Genomic DNA, 18,136 nt, shown 5'->3' on the forward strand with positions numbered 1-18,136 from the left:
GCTTCAGTCACATTGTTTTGGTTCTAAATGAGTCTTAAGGCCAGTCGGATTCAAGGGGAGAGGAATTAAACTTCACCATCTGATGGTAAAGTGGCAAGATTGTATTGTAGAAATACGTGTGGGATGGGAGATATAGTGGTGGCCATCTTTGAAGAATGCAATCTGCCACGTGAAGTAAACTGAATGTGTGAGATAGAGGTCCCCAGGGAGTCCATGACTGTTCCCGTGGTTTAATTTTTGGTGACCAGAAAAGTGGGATTGATGTTACCAAAGGCAAGGAGACTGAAAGAGGAGATTACTTTGATAATGATTAATACATTTGTTTTGTATGCGTTGAGTGTGACATGATGGTGGCATATCCTGGTGGAAATATTTAAGTCAGAACTGGGAGATAGGGGATTAGTTTGGGTGCTATTGCAGAAACAGAGATGTAGATTTGTGCCGTCTTCATAAATATCTTAGCTAGTAGGATTGCAGTCTTTAGGGAAGAGCTTAAAAGGAGAAAAGAACAGAGGACCAAGGACAGAGGCTTTTGAACAACTGTACTTTGTAGTTAAAAGTACAGTTGAAGGCATTCCAAATAAATGGAGTGGGGAGATGAGGCAAGGCCCAGTGCCTGGTATCTCAGCCACTCCTAATCTGCTGTAAAGATCTCCTCATGGCTGTCACTATTGGCTTTTAACCAACCTGTTGTGAGTTCCCAACTGTTGCTTCCAAACCAAGTGGTTCTTGATCCCTTTGGAGACATTTCAGATCTGCTGAACAGAATGTTTTACGGAGAACATCTTTGCAGTATGTGTGGCTTCCTTTTGTTTGGTTTTTATTTTTAAAAGCAAATGTATTTCTTTTGGATCCTTCTGAAAGCTTTTAAGTTATGAAAAATTTATTTAGGCATACAATGTTTTAAAGTTTGCAGAAAGAAATCTGGGCTTTCAGGAAAATCCACTGAAATGGAGGCCAACTGCTGGCCACCTCTTGAACTGCAGCTGTGTTAAGGAAGCAAGCACTTAAAGAGATTAATGGGTAAATAACCGAAGAGTTAAACACGAGCCACATTGTTTGAATTGGTGTTTAACAGGATTATTCAGAATGTCTTCAAATGTAAATTGACTTCAATATTAAACAATCATCTAAGAATAAATAGGAATGGGAGACACTATTCTTTTTTCTGGGAATTTTTTTAAAGCAACACTTGTGCGGGCACACACGCACACACACACAATATGTTGAGTTAATTTTCTAGAATCTGATTTCTTATATGGTCCTTTATATTTAGAATTTGATGAAATATTCATGCACTCTTTAAAAAACATAATCACCTGCCTACGCATAATTACCTGCTTAAGCATTTGATTAGAGTGGTTAAATGCATTAAAGTTATCACTGTAAATTCAGGTTTCTGATGAAATTCATATTTGCTTATTTACACTGTATAATCTTAGTATTTTAAGTTATTCTTTCAGTGAAAATAAACAATTCTAAACTAGGGTGCCAAGCAGGGAATCTAGTTTTCATTTGTTCAGCCATAAATTAAAAGCTTAACTCTAAGGGGATTAAGTTGTTGTCTACAATTCAAAATCTAGAAGGGAGGTTCATGAGTACCTGATATTGTCTTACTCTTCATTTTTTTGAATTGCTCTGCTTATTGAAATGTAGCTTTACCTATGAATATTTACTGCACTAATTACAATCATTTTCACATTGTTGGCCCGAAAAAATGAACTGCTGACATTTAGCAATTTTTGTCATAAAATGCTACTACTGACTCATGGATGTCAACAGTTATGGTGGACAGAAGTAATTTAAATATGTATTTCAACTTTCTTCAGTTAATTATAGCTACTACAATTCAAATTCAACACAAGACTTCTTATGAACCTTTGAAATATTTCACTCTACTGGAGAATGAAAGACCAAGTCTCTAAAGAATATGCAGTTGAGCAAGAAATAAATGTAGAATGTAATGTATGAGGTTTGGGGAAAAAGTCATTCAACTCTAAATAAAAAATACATAATCTTGTTTAAGCCTTTATTTTCATCTCCTTTGGCAGATATGTCTAGGACACTTTTTATTTCTGAGTATCCTATGATTTTTATTTGAAATATTAATAATTAAATAAAGAATAACTAAGTGATCATCCACTCTGGGAAGCCATATTAATACTTTACATAGAGAAAAAAATCCTTTAATTTTCCCATTTCTATAGTGGATTAAAAGGATTTGGGGATAAATAAATTAAAGAAAAAAATTAGGTCTTAACTCCAATTCTCCCCACCCCTTCCAGCTTACATGTTATTTGGTCCAGTGGTTCAGATCTATCTTGCTTTTTTTTTAAAAAAAAAAAAAAAAAAAAGGATTTGGGGAAGACTAGAATGCTTAATGATTTTTTCTTTTTAATTTATTTTTTAGAATGTCTTAATGTTTAAAATCTAAAACTTTGTGTCTTTGGTTTGTGACCCTTGGATTTTTATTTTTAAGCCCACTCGTAGTTGAGTAAGATACTACCTTCTTTCTGGAACTTTGAATAATCATTTTTAAAGTTATCATAATAATACTGAGTCTTTTTAGACTCAGTAATGAAGGAATCTTGTTCTTAGTGAGTAACTTCTATCTCAGTTTTGTTAGTAAAGTCCCAGAGTTTTTAATATTAATTTTTTCCTCCTTGATCTCAGGCAATGGTTGTATTAAATATTAAGAGAACCAACAATTTGTTACATCCTTGTAACCACTTCTTTTAATCCACTGTACCTTGCCCTTCCCCCCATGGCTTTCTGATTGGTAATTCAATTTATATTTGGTCATCGTTACTATTGCCTGTGCCTGCAGCTGAGCCTTCAAAATAGCCCTCTGATGTTTTAGCCTGCAGTAAACTTCAGCAACATTTGATGGTGGTGAGGGAGGTTAAGATGGCTTCTGTTGATATGTAGCTTTCTCACTGGATCTCATTTGGGCAAATCGTTTTTCAGGCTTAAAATTTCTCCATGCTTCAGGGCTATGTTCCCTGTTTTTAAAATGTGCATGTACATGCACACAACCTTCCTGCACATCTGTCACTGTTTAGTTTAATTGAAATAATAAACACGAACCTTGAAATAATAAACAATACTTGACCAAAGAATGAATGGAGTGGAGAATTTAGCTTATGAAATAATAGGAGCTTGGAAGAATATCTCTAAGTTAGGAAAAATAACAATACTGAAAGAGTCTGAGGAAATGAAGGTAACATTTCTCAATTAACAATCGTAATATAACTAATCAGAACTCAACAAAAAATAGCTCTGTGTTACCATCCTTAGGTGGATGGATGAAGCCATTGGAGAGCCACTCTGTAGTCAGGGAACCTGATTTACTGGCACAAAGTAGTCTAATGACCAATTAGTTGGGTATACAGTATATGTAATTTGATTTCAGTCTGGGTTTTATGCTTATCTTAGAATACTTACCCACTACCAGTGAGATAGCTTTGTGGATAGAAATTGGACTAATCTGTTTATAGAACAATAATTTGCTTCAGTGATCTTCTCAAGACAACACAAAGACACACCAGCCATGGACTGGCCTGTTCATTTCTGTTACTTTTGGTAGGGACTCAAGCTATAGCACTTAGCATAGAAAAACCAAACCAAACAAACAAATTTAAAAAACCCGAAAACAACACCTCCCGCCTCTTTCCTGTCAGCCCCCCCCTTTTTTTAATGTCTACTATTTCTTTCTTTTTTTTTTTTTAAATAAATTTTATTTATTTATTTATTTATGACTGTGTTGGGTCTTCGTTGCTGCACACGGGCTTTCTCTAATTGCGGCGAGCGGGGGCTGCTCTTCATTGCGGTGGCTTCTCTTGTTGCGGAGCACGGTCTCTAAGCGCACGGGCTTCAGTAGTTGTGGCTCGCGGGCTCTCACAGGCTCAGTAGTTGTGGCTCATGGGCTTAGTTGCTCCGCAGCATGTGGGGTCTTCCTGGACCAGGGCTCAAACCCGTACGTATCCCCTGCATTGGCAGGTGGATTCTTAACCACTGGGCCACCAGGGAAACCCCTAATGTCTACTGTTTCTTGACTGTGAAGAACAGGAACATCAGAGTGGTCTGATCCTCCCACACCCCCATCCTTAACCACTGCCTCCCTCGGAGTGTAGAGGAAAGAATATTGAGGTACGAGTTAGAACTGAGTTCTACCTACCAGCTCTGTCGATACTAGGTAAACCATGTAAATCTCTCTGGGCTGCTGTGTCCTCTTTGATAAAATAAGAGAATCCAGCTTTCTAAGGCCTTTTTAAATTCTGAGCATTCTACTCATGGTACAATACTGCTTTCTAGTTTCTGATTGGGAAAGTCTGGGGATTTCGGGCATGAAAGATGGAGGGAACTTTGATACATTTTTAGTAAACTTCCTTTAGAACTGGTAAACTGATCTCTTGGGAGATTTTTGTGGGTTAATAACATTTAGTGAGGCTTGCTTATGAAGAACCTTGAATCCCTTTTAAGAAAGTTCCAATTTTTATGATGTACTCAGAGACTAAAGACACTGTATATTTTGTATTAACTTGACATGGGAGTGAAATAAAACAAAAGAGCCTACGGACAAAGAGGATGTCTGCTCTTCTAGTGGAGAGGCACTCGCTAACCCAAACAGGCTTGGAATTCCCCACGACTGGGGCTGTTGAGTGCATGGAGCTGGCACAGCCAATCATGGACTGTTTCACTCAGGGACCTTGCCCTTTTCCTTGCTGCCCCCTGGATTGTGTGATGAGGAACCAAAACAAACAGCTAGAGTTTGTTGCATTGTTCTTGGGAGCCGTGCATGGTTCCATTTTTACCTTTCAATTCCTTCATTATCATAAACACCAGCAACTCTGGAGTTTTGAAATCACTTCCTTGTGAAGTAATCTTTCCTTGCTGGGGAGTAGACAGAAGGTTCATTGAACAGTCAGAACTCTAGGTTAGGCTCTTACTGTGTTTTTCTAGGCACAGTGACTTCACCATTGAGGAGCCTTACAGTTTTTAGCCCTTCTTTTCTACACCTGGTTTTTCAATCATGTGCCTAACAGAACGACAGCTAATATGCAGCAGCTGGCGTCAACACTAGTGGGTCCTTATGTATTTATTCAACAAGTGATTTCTTGAACATCTTCTATGTGCCTGTATTAGAAACACTCTGTTTGACCATTGAGAGTACAATGTGGTAAGCCAGAGTTGCTATGAACCTAGAGACACATGTTAGGATCTAAATTTGAAACGTTTAACTCTGTAGAACTAAGAGAGGCATGTGAAGACCTGAACAAGAGACTGCAGCTTGTGTGAGGCCATGATGAGGTGTTTGGGGGACAGTCACATCAGGAGCTTTGGGTCCTTATATAATTTAGGGTCATTGCTTTCTCTCTTTGAAATAGTAACCCAGGTAATAATATCTCATTGAATTTCAAAGCATTTTTACAATGATTTCATTTTCATTCTTGGGCATTGAGAAATCAAGTGATTTGTCCATAGCCACACAACTAGTTGGTGACAGAGCCAGCACTAGAATCCAAATGGTTTTTTTGAACTTCATTCTGCTTCAGTGTTAGCAGTTCAACACAAGTATATTGATCACCTGCCTTATGTAAGAAATTGTGATAGATAGGCATTATAGAGGGTAAAATATTGGTAAAACGTGGTTCTTGTTCTTAGAGGAGTTTCTAGACTAGCCTTTTAATCTTTGGTATTAGAGAAATCAATTAGATTACTTACAGGGCAGAAATGGAAGACCAAGAAAAAAGTCCACTTACTGAGCTGTCTGTCCCGGTTTATGGGAAGAATGATTAATGCGTTAACAAAATAAGGCAGGAAGAAGGGCCTGATCGGAGGCAGGATAATACTTTAGACATGTCAGTTTTGCAGTGGTGTTGGGAGGCTGCCTAGAGGGATAACGGACAGTTGGAAGTACAGGTCAAGAGATGGGGAGAGGGGTCAGAGTTGGAGATAGGGTGATCTGGGACTCCTCCAATTTTTTAGCACTGGAAGTCCAACATTCTGGGAAACGCTTCTGTCCCAGGCTGACAGGGACACTGGTCACTCTTACTAGAGATATATATTTGAGAGTCACCCATACAGAGGAAATACTTGAAGGCACAGGCCTGGTCTCCTAAAGAGCCTTAAGAGAGAAGGGAAATGATTATAATCTGGGATTAAATGTTGTATTTGTTAGAACTCAGAAACATTGGTTCTTTGAAACATCTTTCTACCCCATGTTCACAACCATACAAACCTCGGTTAAACAATATACAAACTGGAACCCTCTACTGGATTTTGAACCCTATCCTTGGTTTTTTTCTTGAATATTGGGAAAAAATGATCTCTTGGGATAGTGTTTAGGCTAACAGAGTTGATTTTGATTGGGGATTTCAGTAGAAAATATCTTCATATCAGTGCTATGACCTTGGTATGTGGAGATTCTGAATGTGTTCATACCTGTTTGAGGAAGCTAAGGAGTTGAATCATCTGCTGGCTCTAATGGTGACACCTCTTGTCATTGGAAAGCACTTCTGTTTATACTTTCTTTTCCAGTTACTATATCCTCTTGGTTTGTCAGCCTGGTTTTTTAGAATGGTACACTTAATGGAGCTGGTAAGTCATAAGTTGTTCATTTATTCAACAGATATTTATTGAGCTCCCTATTGGGATGCCCGGCCCCGTTCTGGGTGCTGGGAAATAAAAAAGTGGACAGGACAGAGTGTGTCTCTGATATCATGGAGTTTATATTTTAAAGGCTATCTACAAAATAATAAACTGTCAGATAATGATATGTATTTTGATGTGATAAAGTTTGGTGGTAAGGAAGAGTCTTTCTTTCCTCCTACACTAAAGTAAGCCAAGACTTGGATGACAAGAAGCAGCAGCTTTCTAAGGGAAGAGCTTTCCAAGCAATGGGAACAGTTAATGCAAAAGCCTTTGGTGTATTTAAACAACAGAATGATATAAGATAGTTGAATGAGGTTGTTCAAATACGTTGGGCTTTGTGAGCCAGGATCTTGCGCTTCCTGGAAATTTTTTTTTTTTTCCTGAGTATCTTGGGAATTGAACAGACATTAATATGTATGGACCCTGGTAAGTAGCTTTATGATGATCAAATAAAGTGTATATGTGTGTGTTATGAAGTTGCATAGAAGAGGGGAGAAGGGCTGGATGGGACAAACGAGAAGCGACATGAATATAAAATAAATAAAGTTTCTGTTCCCAGAAATGTGCTGTATCTCTCCAAGCTGCCTTTATCCTCCTCCTGACTCATTTTTTCTACTTGTACCTGGAACCTTAGATCAGCTTGTTCAGTATCATCAGTGGATGGTTTCAGATTAGTGCCTGGAATATTTAAAGCATGTAACTTGTGAAAGCAAACACCTTTTTTTTTACATTGTGGATAATTTTCTCTTTTAAATCTAAAAGATATGACTGCGGGCTTCCCTGGTGGCACAGTGGTTGAGAGTCCGCCTGCTGATGCAGGGGACACGGGTTCGTGCCCTGGTCCGGGAGGATCCCACATGCCACGGAGTGGCTGAGCCCGTGAGCCATGGCCGCTGGGCCTGCGCGTCCAGAGCCTGTGCTCCGCAACGGGAGAGGCGACAGCAGTGAGAGGCCTGTGTACCGCAAAAATAAAATAAAATAAAATAAAAGATATGACTGCTCCAAGTATATGGGTATAGTCCCCCTCCCGACTCCAGTTTAAAATCAATAGTTTGACCTGCTTTTTATGTTATAGGCAGCTAAAGCTTTGCTTTGCAAAACTTTGGACTTGGGTGAGTGAGAAAACTTGAATTCCTCATAACAACACTAATGTGGTATAGGTTTAGAAGTGATATCTGAAATGATCAGATTATCTTTCTTCTACTTTTCCTGAAACCTCACTTTTTTTTTTTTTTTTTAATGTAGATAGGTACATGTTTTTCAGTTTCCTGTTTCCATCCATATGAAGGAAGAAATACTCTTAGGTCTTTGTACTGTATATCAGACCAGTACTAATTGTTCCCCACTTGGTTGCCTGTGTATCATCCATTCTGATATGTGATATGCAGTGTTTTAGGTATCTAATTGTTCTGAATAGCCAGGCTAAGTGTTTGTTATTTTTGAAATTATTGTTTATAGCTGTTTCCATTCAGATGATGATGGTGATGACTGATGATGTTGAGCCTGAGTAAATACACATCATTTACTCTTTATCAAGGTTAGGGACAAATCCTGGTTTTGTTCCAAAAACACTCATTTTTTTCTTCACATTATTTAGAATTATTTAAATAATTAGCAAATGAAAAATAAGGAAACATGGTAAGGTAAAAGTTTATTAACAATCAATAAATAAGTAGCTTTGTTTTTATTGACATTTACTTTTCTGTACCCAATAACTTATTTATTTGAATGAATTTTCATTTGGAGTTGCTCTTAAACCTGACAAAGTAAAAGTGTGTTTAGGGGAAAGGGAAAGAATTTACTTCCTTCTTGTGCTAAAACAAAAAACAAACAAACAAAAACGCTTAGTGATAACAGCTTGGTAAGTAAATTATTATTTGGGAAATGAAGATATTGGTAGAGGCTTAACCTTTACTCAGTTGAGGTTACACATAATTAATTTCCTGGCAATTGAGTTTGATAATTTTCTGGGAATTATGCTTCATATATTGGCTTTAAATGTATTTCACATTTAAAATGTGAAATTAGTTGCTTTGTGTTTGAAGGTGACGTAATTTCTTTAGGCCAGCAATGAGTCATTCAGTTAATGTAAGAAAACAGTTTATTAACAGTAATAAATGTCCCCAGTCGTCTAAGGGAGTTGAGTGTGACACAGTTTACCTCAAGTCAGTCACAAGTAGGTCGTCCGCTGAGTGGATTTTCTGTAGGATATTTTGATTCTCCAGCTAGCTTTCTATCCGTATCACCAGTTTGTTTCAAAACTATTTTAACCCCTACACTGATGGTGGATATTTAGGGACTGAAATCAATTTGAACGGTAACCTGACTAAAACGTGATTAGGAAGGCAGTCTTTAAAAACAATATACTCTGATAATGCTTTCTAGATCCATAGGAACCTGCTTCCTGAATTATGTGTAATTTGGAATTTTTATTCTACTGCTCCTTTCCTAGGGCACAGCATAGTGCCAAGCAACTACTAGGTACTTAATAAATCTTATTTCCAAATGACTGAATGAAACCTACTGAAGCAAATAGTAAGAGAGTTGATAATACCTCTGTCATGAACCAGATCAAACCAAATGTATATCTGAGCATTTAGGACAGGCACCTTGAAATAATGCCTTTAATTTATTAAGCAAGAGCTTTGGTGTGAATCTACATTTTTGTTCTCTCTCTGTCACTTGTTAGTTGTGTATAACCTTGGGTAAATTATTTAATTTCTCTCCCCACCATCTCTTTTTGCTAGATTAAAAATAGTGTGAAAGTTATTCCTTTATTTAGCTCTTGAGTATCTAAGCAGTTATTTTAATGTTTTTGTCAGACTGCTCCATAAAATTAAGCTTCATGTAGAGTGAATTTGTGTTCTAATTACTGATTTTTTTAGATCGTCTTTTTAAATAAAAACCTTATTTCTGTTTTGAATTTTGGTTTGTTGGCTATGATTGGGAGACTTTTTAGTTAGTTTGTTTATTTATTTCTCTCTCTAGGCTCATTCCTTTCTAGCAGAGGAACTAGATTAAATAGTGGCATTTTGGATCTTCCATCCACAGTGATACTGGGGATATCACAGATCTGGTCACCTAGTTAGTAATCAGCCTGGTTGATAGAGTCTCCCTTGGACCCCTGGCTTTTCCTACTGCTTTAGCCCCAAGCAGCTCTGGCAGTAGCCTTTACAACCTTTCATGGGAGAGGAAGCCACTGAAATTCCCTGTTTCTTGGGAGGTAGGCAAGTTACCCCACAGGAACTGACTTCCTGGCCATTACTTCTGCTTCTAGAGCTAGAACCCAGCAGATCTCCGGTATCAGCTATTGACTTAAAACAAATAGACTGCCAATTATTTCTCCAGCAAAAATGGGTTTATTCCAGGTCAACAAAGAACTGCAATTTGCAAAGTGAACAACTTTACTAGAACAGAAGGTCTGCATAGGAATTTGGAAGAATTTTTAAGGTTAGATTTAAGTAGGAGGACTGGAGCCAGGACATAGGGGACCTTTCCAACTGGAAGATGTGATCAAGATGGAAAATTAGTTAGCTCAAGATTTCTTACTAGTCAAGAGCCATTGTAAGTTCAGGCAAGGAAGGAAGATGTCTGGCGAGGTGGCCCCACTCTGATCCCAGACCTGCCTGCCTTCTCGGCTTGGTTGATTTTGCTAGAACCTCTGTGTGCCAGCTCAGCGAGGCCTGGGACAGCGTTGAGGGGGAGGAGCATTACTGAACTAGTATTTGTTGTACTAATATTTCAGTGAGTACCCCTCATCTCCTGCAGTTCCTTTTCCCCTTTTGTTTTTCTTACATAGTGAATTCCTACAGGAGTACTTAACCTTCATCTGAAGCATTATCTGTAAGCCAGTCCTTCACTGCCAGTGGTCCTGTGGTGGGGAAGAAACTATAAGTAAATGAAATCCACAGATAACCTTAGATCAAGTAGTCTTTTCTTTTTTCACCTCTGTGACTCCAGCTTTTTCTTGGATGGTTAGATCATAGAAAGGTGACTTTGCTTTAATTCTCTCTTTTTTTTTTCCTCTGCTCACCCATTGTGGTGTAAATTAACCCAAATATACTTAAAAGACCATGAAAAATGAGCAAAAAGCAGTAATCCATAACTGTATCATTAGCACTTAAATAACTCCTAGGGATTTAGATTTCAGCTTTTGACTGGGCAGCTGTGTGAGGATTATACCACATTGGCAACATTAGTAGTAAACTAGAGGAATTATTCTGTGAAACAGATGCATTTATCATAATTTTTTAAAGATACAAACCCAGTGATTGGGAAGTAATTTCAGTAATGTAAGTAACGTAAATGTGGGAGGATTATTTTTATTATAAAAAATTCAAACATAGAAATGGATTTTTATTATGAAAATTTTCAAACATAAATTACAAACATATAAAGCATATTACAATTTCAAACATATATATACACACACGTATATATGTGTGTGTGTGTGCGTGTGTGGAGAGAGAGAGAATAATGTAATGAACCACCTTTATCCATCACCCAGATTCAGCCATTGCCTTGCCACACTTGCTTCATCTATCCCTTTCATTGTCCTTTGCTGAAGTGTTACAAAGTACATCCCTGAAATGTTGTTTTTACTCCTGTGCACCTCAGTGTGCCTCTCTAAAAAATACTTTCTTCCATGTCCGCAATGCCATTGGCACATCCTATAAATAATTCCTTGGTGTCATGTTATATCTAATATATACATAACTATCTGTATTATTTCAAAGTATCTTTTTTTACATTTGTTTTTTTCAAGTAGGAATCTAAACAGGGTTCACACTTTGCATTTGGTTGTTCTGCCTTTGAATCTCTTTTATTTTGTGGTTCAGTCTGTTGATGGCTGGTTTTTATGGCTGAGGGAGCTGAGGGGGAAGAAGCAGGAACAAGGTGATAGACTTTAAGCCAGGCTAAAAGGAAACCTTTAAGATCACAGGGCCTGCTAGGAGTAGGGAGATTTGGTTGTAACATTTGTGGCTGAAATAATGTTTTTTAGGCCCATGTCAAACTTTAAAAAAAAATGCCTCCTTCAAAGTAGTATTATTTATGTATATTTTATTCTATATAAGACATAAACAACTAAATTTGAGTTGCTATTTGGAATGTTAGTCAGAAACTGAAGTTGTCTATCTTAACACCAAACTAAAATAAAGGAAAAAAGTTCCCGCCAGAAACTAACACAACATTGTAAATCAATGATACTTCAATTTAAAAAAACCAAAAAACCCACATGTTTCTAAGAGCTCTAATTCTCTCTACAAATTAGAAATCAGTTATCTTTCTGCAGACTGTCTTCTTCAATTTTAAAAAGAGTATTTTTCCTTTGGACTTTACCTCTTTATTTTCGTATTAATTTTGGTTAAATCCAATTACGATCCTTCTAAAATAATTGTGCCTATCTAACATTAAATATGCTATTTCTTAGGATAATGTTATATAACTATATTAGGGCATAAGATGAAAAATTTTTTAAGTCACATGTTTTTAAGCACTCTAGAATAACAATTAACATAGTACAGCAGAATCTCACTAACAGTAATGTCCAAATAACTTTAAAATGTTTAAGGTTCTTTCCAAATAACTTGCTTTATTAATTCTCCATAGGATGTGGATGAAAATTTTATTTGTGATAGGCCACACTTGAGAAAGCTAAAGTGATTACTGAAATACACTTTCAAAAATGTGTATATGAATATGTATAGTCTCTGTAACTGTAGAATATAAACTACAGTAAACTATAAGGTTATGTTCTGCTTGTTGCAAGTCTTGAATTTTGCAGTATAGAACATTGTTGAGAGTTTGATTAACATTCAGAACATTTTGGGCATGGGTGAGGCCTAGGTATTAAAGCTCATTTACACACAAGACACATGCTCTTCATGCTTTTGTAAGAAATGGAATCTATAATAGCTACAAATGCTAAGACTCACCATAAAGAAGAAAATAGGTGAAAAGTGGAAAGTGAGACATTTTTTAGTTTCCCTCCCTCCGAATGTAAGGATGTTTATTCTTTCCTAACAGTGTTAATGTATATCAATAGTTTATGCTTTTACTTTTTGGTACCTGATAATTCCAAATGTTTGCTTTATATATGCCTTTTAGGTGCCCTAATTTGAGTCTGCAGAAGCTACCGGAAGAGTGGTTATGGAATGTTTTAGAGGAAATTAGATGCAGTGATCCTTCATCTAAACTCTGTGCTACAAGACGCAGTGCTGGAATTCCTTTCTACATACAGGTAGGTACTTATCTACAGGATCGTAGCTGGGGACTTTGTTTGTTTGTTTGTTTTTGGTCTTTTGATAATAGTGTATTCTAACCTCCCTGACATGTGAGTGAGCATATTGCATAAGGGACATTTCTGTCTTCTCTATAGTACAGTTCACAAGTACTATAGCATTTGTGATTTTGTTTTAATGTGTGGACAGTGTGTTCCTGTGACAGATCTCTTCTTGGAACAAACCCTCTAAGAGGTCAGTCTTGTAATATGAACAGAGGGTGGTAGAGATTTCCGCCTGTGTGTGAAGTAGGAAGACATCGCTGTGGTGCATTCATTGCTCACTTCCAGGAAGTGTGCATGCTGCCCTTTTTTTTTTTTCTCAATTAGAAAAAATATTCTTCCTTTCATGTCAAAGACCCTTAAGACTGTAGGCAACCAGTGTTAACAGTTTCTTTTGAATCCTTCTATAAAATATCCATGCATAAAATAATCTTAATCCTAATAGTAGCTAACTTTTATAAGTGGTTATTTCACATATGTTATATCATTTAATCCTTCCTCAAGGCCTATGAGGTAGGTACTATGATCATCCGTATATTGTGGATGAAGAAACTGGGTCTTAGAAAAGTTAGGTAAGTGATTTGCTAATGGCCACAGGGATAGTAAGAGCAGCACTAAAACTTGAGCCCAGGCACCCTGCTGTGTGTGTGTGTGTGTGTGTGTGTGTGTGTGTGCATTTTCTTTTTTAACACAGATGAAAGCATACTCCACACACTGTTTTGTCTCTTGCTTTTTTTCACTTAATGTTATACCTTACAGATTGCTTCATATCCGCATACTCAGGTATTGCTACTCGATAAGAAAATATTTTATTTTATTTCCACAGTGTTGAAATTAAGAGGCTGTCACCATTATGAATCCAAAGAATACAAACCAAGTCCTCACGATACTAAATCAGACCTGACCTGAATGATCTTTGTTTAATATTCAGGAAGATAAAATCTAGGAATGGGGTGGTGTAAAAAAAGTGACGAAAATAAGTGAAATGAAGTCTGTTTTTTAGTGCCCCAGCATTTTTTTCCTTCCCTTTCTTATGCCTCCCTCAAATTCCCAGTCATGATTTTTATGACAATGGGCACCAGTTGTGGAGGTTGATTTGGCATAGAGATCACCGAGGTGGTTCTGCTGGGTAGATTTTTGTGACCTTCAGAAATCGACTTCTCTCTGATCTGACCCATTCTGGACCAGTGTGGGTCATTCTCCTGCCTCTGATTCATTCTGACCTAGTGTGTTTTTGCCTCATATGTCTGTCTGAGGACAAGTGTTAATGCAACAGCAAGGTTTGGTTGCATCTTTGTGCTGTGTACCTCCATCTCTGGTTCCCAGCTAGTACTACGTATTGGTCATAGTCATAGAGGGGTCAGGACTGCACCTTCTTAGCCCAGCCTTGGGAAGAATGTCATAACTATGCACAGCTCTTGGGGAAAAAGAACTATCGTTCCCAGGAGACACATCAGTAATCATATATAGATTTCTTATTTATTTTAGTTAAATAAAATCTAAATTATCAGAAAAATCTGCTCAGAGAGGCGCCATTTTTCCTAGCATAACTTATCAATAAAGTAATGTTCTTGTTCTGGTGGAAACCTCTGCTTGGTGTTAGCTATGGAGAAAAACTCCCCATTACTCCCAGTCCTACACAGCCACTAATCTATTTTCTGTCTCTATATAAATGGAATCATATAATATGTTGTCTTTGTGTCCTCTTTCACTTAGCATCATGTTTCAAGGCTCATCCGTATTGTAACATGTATCAGTACTTCATTCCTTTCTATTGCCTCAAGTGGTTTGATATTCCTATTTTTATGTTTATTGAATGTTGGCAAAATGTTAGACACAAAATAAATAAGCACCTCTTGAATATTCAAATATAGGACCCCCTTTGAAGTTTGTAGTATTATTTCCTTTTGTCCCATGGAGTTTCCAGTGCTACAGTTTGATAGTCCTCCAGGTAGACTCTTGTGAAGAATTAAACAACTGATCAATCTCCAGGGAGCTTCCAAATCCTTACAAGAAATTTAATCCAGAGGTTTTTTGTTTTTCAAGTAAAGAGAAGTTTCTTGTTGGATAAATTTGTTATTAAAACTGACATGCTTATTGTGTCTGAGACCTGCTACCCAATTATGGTCTTAGAAGAGTTGTCAGTAAGAGCCATTTTCAACCTCTTAGAATTACATAATTAATAAGCAAGCTGGAGGTGACCTTAGAGATGCTGTGATATCACCACCTAATTGTACAGACGAAGAATCTGAGGGATGGAGAGGTTAAGCTGCTTGCCCAAGGCCACGTGGCTTAATTAACTTGCTTAACACCACATGTTTTTATAAAAGGGATTTTGCATTGGGGAATCAATTCTGGGAAGTAGCAAACAGGTGTATATAAAATAATAGTCCTGATAATTTCTGTCTTGTTTTTCCATAGGCACTGTTGGCATCTGAACCTAAGAAAGGCAAAATGGATTTGTTGAAAATAACAATGAAAGAGTTAATCTCTTTGGCTGGACCTACAGATGACTCACAGAGCACAGTCCCTAAGGTAATAATGGAAATATACAAACCCTGCTAGGAAGGCAGTGGTTTTAAATCTTTGCTGTACTTAAAAAGAAAAAAAAAAATCTACTGAAGGTACAGAACTCTTGAGGATAAGACAGACATTTGAAGCTTATTCAGAGGGGTTTTGTTTTGATTTGGTTTTTCCAGTCCACAAAATAAACCATTGCTTTAGTTGGTATAGATTGACCAAGATGATCGGTTTTTAAACTGTGGTGAAAACATTCAATTTAGACAAGATATTTTGTAATATTACAACTGTATCTAAAAATTTAAAAACGAATGTGCTATCACCTTCAAATTTCATGTGTGCTTCTTTGAGTCGATGTATATTTTATGATTCGGCAGTTGGATCTTTCCCTAAAAAGTAGTGTCTGGCTTTGGGTATATTCATATTTTAATTTTAGCTAATACTTACTCCTTTTTTTGTCACTGCTAATGTTGAGTTAAGTATGTACTTATGTGTGTGTATGAATTGGGGTTAAGTGTTCCTCACAGCTTCACTCTGCTCCTTGGTAGTGCATACCTGTCAGATACTTCTTGTCTAGGCTTTCTCAGCAAATGCTTCATAGTAGGATGTTCCTACCCACCTGTGGGAGGCCCATGCTAGGTCAGAGAACAGACTGAGAGCTGAAGTTTACAGTCAAGTACAGTAAGTCCATATGGTTTTATGTCAGAGCCTGTGGGAGGTATTAAAGGGAAGCCCATGGGCCAGAATGTGGACTGGTGGGAAAGGATAGGGTTTATTAACACATGTCATACAGTGGCCTGTGACTATATGATGTGAAATTTCTTTAAAAATTTTAAATAAAAAGTTACTGATCACCTTTCAGAAATGATCATTTTATTTTCCCCAAAAAAGTGTGAAAAATGGCTCCATTTTCTTAGACTGTCACTTAAAAAAAATACCATTGTTTAATAAGAACATCTGAAAATAGTGAAATTTGGTTTCAAAGAGTACTTTAAATTATTACCTTACTCTGCTTCAAGGTCATTAATTACCACTAGTGATCATTTTTATTAAATTGGTAAAAATTTAATATTTTATCTCTGACCAGTCTTCTAGGTATTGGATGATGATTTGCTTTCCTTCTCCCCTCCCATGGTTTATTTCTGTATTATTTTTTTATTATCTGTGAAATATTTCAGCATGTAAAAATGTACAGTGAATAATCAACATCCATAAAATCAGTTCCAAGTTTAAGAAGTAAAACGTTACAGATACAGTTGCATACACTGTAGATTCCTCCATATTCTGTTTCCCTTTGGTCTTCCTCATCTGTAATCATTAAACCAAATCATTTCGTGCATTTTTTTTCATTCTTTTAGGAGCTTTTTTTTTTTTTTTTTTTTTTTTTAACATGAATTGTGTTATCTACACATGGCTTTATAGTTTGGGTTTTTTTCAGTCAACAGTTTTTAAACTTAGTCAGCTCCAAGTTCATTTTAATTTCCAAGCAGAGTTTCATTGTATACAAATGTTTCCCTTTCTGCCTGGTGTGAAATTTGTGTTTCCCAGTTTTATTTTGTATTTCTCTGATAACTGGCTGGCTTTAACATCTTTCCATGTATTTATTAGGCTTTAGTATAACTTGTGTGAATTGCCTATTTAAAGACTTTGGCTACCTTTAATTTGGTTATTTGTCTTTGTTTTGTAGGAGTTGGGTTTTTTGTTGTTTTAAAATTATTTTCCTTATTTTTTTTCCTTTTTGGTTCTTTGAATTACACGTATCTTCTCCTAGTGTATCACTTCTTTTCACTTTTTTATTGCCTGGAAGTTTTAAATTTTAATAAAATGGAATATGTCAGCCATTTCTTTTATGGTTTGTGCATTTGGATCTCATTTAAGGAAGCCTTCCATACCCCAGGGTCAGAAAGATATTTTATATTTTCTTTATATAATACATCCTTTCCTCTTGTACTATTGTACTAACACCACTTCTCTCATGTACTATTTCTGTCGATACACATGTCTGTTTCTGTGCTCTATTCTATTAGTCTATTAGTCTGTCCCTGGGCCTAAATCACTATTTTAATTACTGTATTTTTAAAAATAAGTGTTGATATCTGGTAGGGTGAATCTCCTTTTTTTTTCCTTCAGAAGTACCTTGGCAATATTTGTCCCATTGCTCTTCCATATAAGTTTTAGAATCAGCTTGTTAAGTTCAACCAGAAAGCCCTTTTTAAATTTTGGTTGGAATTTAAATTTACTGATTTATTTGGGGAAAATGACTTCTTTTTTTGATACTGAATCTTTCAGTCCATGTACATGGCTTTATTTTTCCACTTATTCAGATCTTCCTTAATGTTTTTCATTGCATTTAAAAATAATTTTCCATAAAAGTCTTACAGATCTTTTGTGAAATGTTCAGCAGCCTACCTAAATTGCAGTAATTCAACTGATGACTTGTCTGTAAATTCTTTGAATTTTCTTTATAGGTAATCATATCCTTAGTAATGCTAAACTTGCTTTACTCTTCTAATTCTTCTAAAAATTTTTCTTGTTCTTCTGGCTGGCACTTGTAGTACAGTTTTGTATAGAAATAGAGATAGCAGACATCCTTATGTTGTTTCTGATATTTGCTGTAGGTTTCAACGTGTCTCTTATCAAGGAAACCAAATTTTATTGAATGCTTTCAAGCACTTTTGA

General features: G+C 36.5%; 1 protein-coding gene across 8 annotated transcripts in view; it reads left to right on the plus strand.

Moving 5' to 3' along the window:
* THADA (THADA armadillo repeat containing) overlaps positions 1–18,136 on the plus strand; it is a 312,556-nt gene that overhangs the window by 67,556 nt on the left and 226,864 nt on the right. For all 8 annotated transcript variants that reach the window (XR_010835564.1, XR_010835563.1, XR_010835565.1 and 5 more), the window contains 2 exons: positions 12,763–12,895; positions 15,359–15,472. Coding sequence is in view for 5 of the 8 variants with exons in the window: in XM_059079306.2 (XP_058935289.1) it covers positions 12,763–12,895; positions 15,359–15,472 (247 nt within the window). In the remaining 3 variants the exon portion in view is untranslated. The remainder of the gene's footprint in view (positions 1–12,762; positions 12,896–15,358; positions 15,473–18,136) is intronic.

The sequence above is a fragment of the Kogia breviceps genome, chromosome 11, assembly GCF_026419965.1.
Source record: "Kogia breviceps isolate mKogBre1 chromosome 11, mKogBre1 haplotype 1, whole genome shotgun sequence".
Lineage (NCBI taxonomy): Eukaryota > Metazoa > Chordata > Mammalia > Artiodactyla > Physeteridae > Kogia > Kogia breviceps.